The sequence below is a fragment of the Pinus tabuliformis genome, chromosome 2_2 (genome assembly GCF_031772625.1).
Source record: "Pinus tabuliformis cultivar Carrire ecotype Pingquan chromosome 2_2, CPIR1, whole genome shotgun sequence".
NCBI lineage: Eukaryota > Viridiplantae > Streptophyta > Pinopsida > Pinales > Pinaceae > Pinus > Pinus tabuliformis.
Genome location: NC_142300.1, coordinates 1,134,662,722 through 1,134,664,584, shown reverse-complemented (window position 1 = coordinate 1,134,664,584; position 1,863 = coordinate 1,134,662,722). Strand labels below are relative to the sequence as shown.

The 1,863-nt window shown below is 38.2% G+C and overlaps 1 protein-coding gene across 1 annotated transcript; it reads left to right on the top strand.

Moving 5' to 3' along the window:
* Nucleotides 1-241: 241 nt before the first annotated feature.
* On the top strand, nucleotides 242-1,474 carry LOC149197388 (F-box only protein 6-like). Its single transcript, XM_089408674.1, has one exon. It carries the CDS (start codon nucleotides 242-244, stop codon nucleotides 1,472-1,474), a length of 1,233 nt encoding a protein of 410 aa, XP_089264800.1.
* The last annotated feature ends 389 nt before the right edge of the window (nucleotides 1,475-1,863 follow it).

Here is a 1,863-nt window from a genome sequence, read left to right as displayed (position 1 = left end):
TATTTATATTTTAAATTTATATTGTGTTTATACATAACAATAATTAGATTGATTTTTAAATAAGACCGACATTAAATTAAAAAGGTTAAATGTTAAACATTACCGTTATATGGTCAATAAGGTCAAAGCTTATACTCTATATATAAATGTGCTATTATCATCATTTTTCATCCGTCGTTTCAATTGGTTCGAGTTGGGTTGATTCGGAAGAGGTAGAGAGCCCGAAAACTGAAGAACGAAAATGGAAGGACGCAAAACTGGAAAACGAAAGTGGGTAGGCGATGTTGTTGCTGCTGAGTGGTGGAAGGAATTGCTACCAGATTGGTGGAAGGAATTGGGAGAGGACTTGCAAAAGGAGATTTTGGGGCGCTTGCCAGCGGAAGATGTGTACACATATCGCAGAGTTTGCAGCGAATGGAATAATCTGCTCTCATCGAATTATTTCATAACACACACATGGCCAGATGCGACTATCAACAAGCAGCCATTGCTAGTGCTGTGCGATATATTGACCAGTAATCCTTGCATGGCCTTCTCCTTTTACACGCGAACCTGGAAGACCAGTTTTTCCCTTTCTTTCTCCAATGAAGAACGAAACAATGAATTCAAATGCAGAGGATCTGCAGCAGGTCTTGTGTTGCTAAAAAGACAACAATTCTTGGAGACCCGGGTCTGTAATCCTTACACGGGAAACTCCATACGACTTCCGCCCATGTTAGCCATAACTTTGGTCCACCTCATATGCATGGCTGAAGCTGATAATAATAATAATGATGGTGATGCCTACAAAGTAGTGGCCGTTGGTTCTGGTTTCAACAGAGAAATTGTAGTGGAAATGTACGATTCTTTTGAAAAGACATGGAAGATTTTTAGACCAACTCGGGAACTCACAATGTTAAATGGTTTCAGTGATTTTGTTTGCTGCGAGGGTTCATACTACTGTATACTCAGCAATCCTTGGAGAATTCTTGGTTTCACCATCCCCACATTAGACGAAGAACTGGAACCCCGAACACTGGTTGTCCCCATCCAGGAGCCCATGCTTAAATGCCTGCTAGAGCTTCAGCTAGCCATCTGCGGCTCACGGTTACTGGTCGTGGCACCCATAGAGGATGAAGTGGTAGTCGTGTGTGAGTTGGAATCACCAAATAAGCAGTGCCATCCTCTTTCTACAACCAATGATAGAACGCCATGGGCGTGGAAAGAAATCGCAAGGATGCCCCCAACTTTGTGGGACGTTTTTAAACGTGTAGCGTATCCCCAACGGTATAGGTGTACAGGAGTAGGAGATAATGTCTGTTTCACTGCAATTCATGAAATGAGAATAGAGGTGGTGGTTTACAATTTGGGCACACATTCATGGAGCCGGCTTCCTAGCTGTCCATGGAGAAATCAGCCTTGGAGCCATGGCCTTAATATTCGGGGTGCAATGGCCATGGCATTTCAACCTAGACTAAATACATGCATTCAATGAAGCAGTCTTTAGGTATATATCTGACTTTTGGTTTATATTAATTGTTACAGTTATTTAGTTTTAGTTGATGTTTTTTGTTTTTATATTAAATAGTGGTATATATTAGACTTTTCCTTGTTATACTTATTTAGTTTTAATTTATGAATTTTTTTATATAAATATTATTTGGTCAAAGTGTACAAAAATTATCATGATATTTAGCCTATAAAATTAAATGTTGATAATTGGTATATAATTAAATGTTAGATCTATAATTTTATTTAATATATTTTTATTTATTTTCCATACTTCTTTATTTTTTTTTATCTTTATTTATTTATTAACCCTTATTATTTCAACCCATTCTGGAAGGTTTTGCAGACTGTGCGTAATGGACAAGCTGCGCTCCT

What these genes read in the sequence shown, in the direction of transcription:
- LOC149197388 (XM_089408674.1), top strand. Translation starts at nt 242, where the DNA reads ATGGAAGGACGCAAAACTGGAAAACGAAAGTGGGTAGGCGATGTTGTT.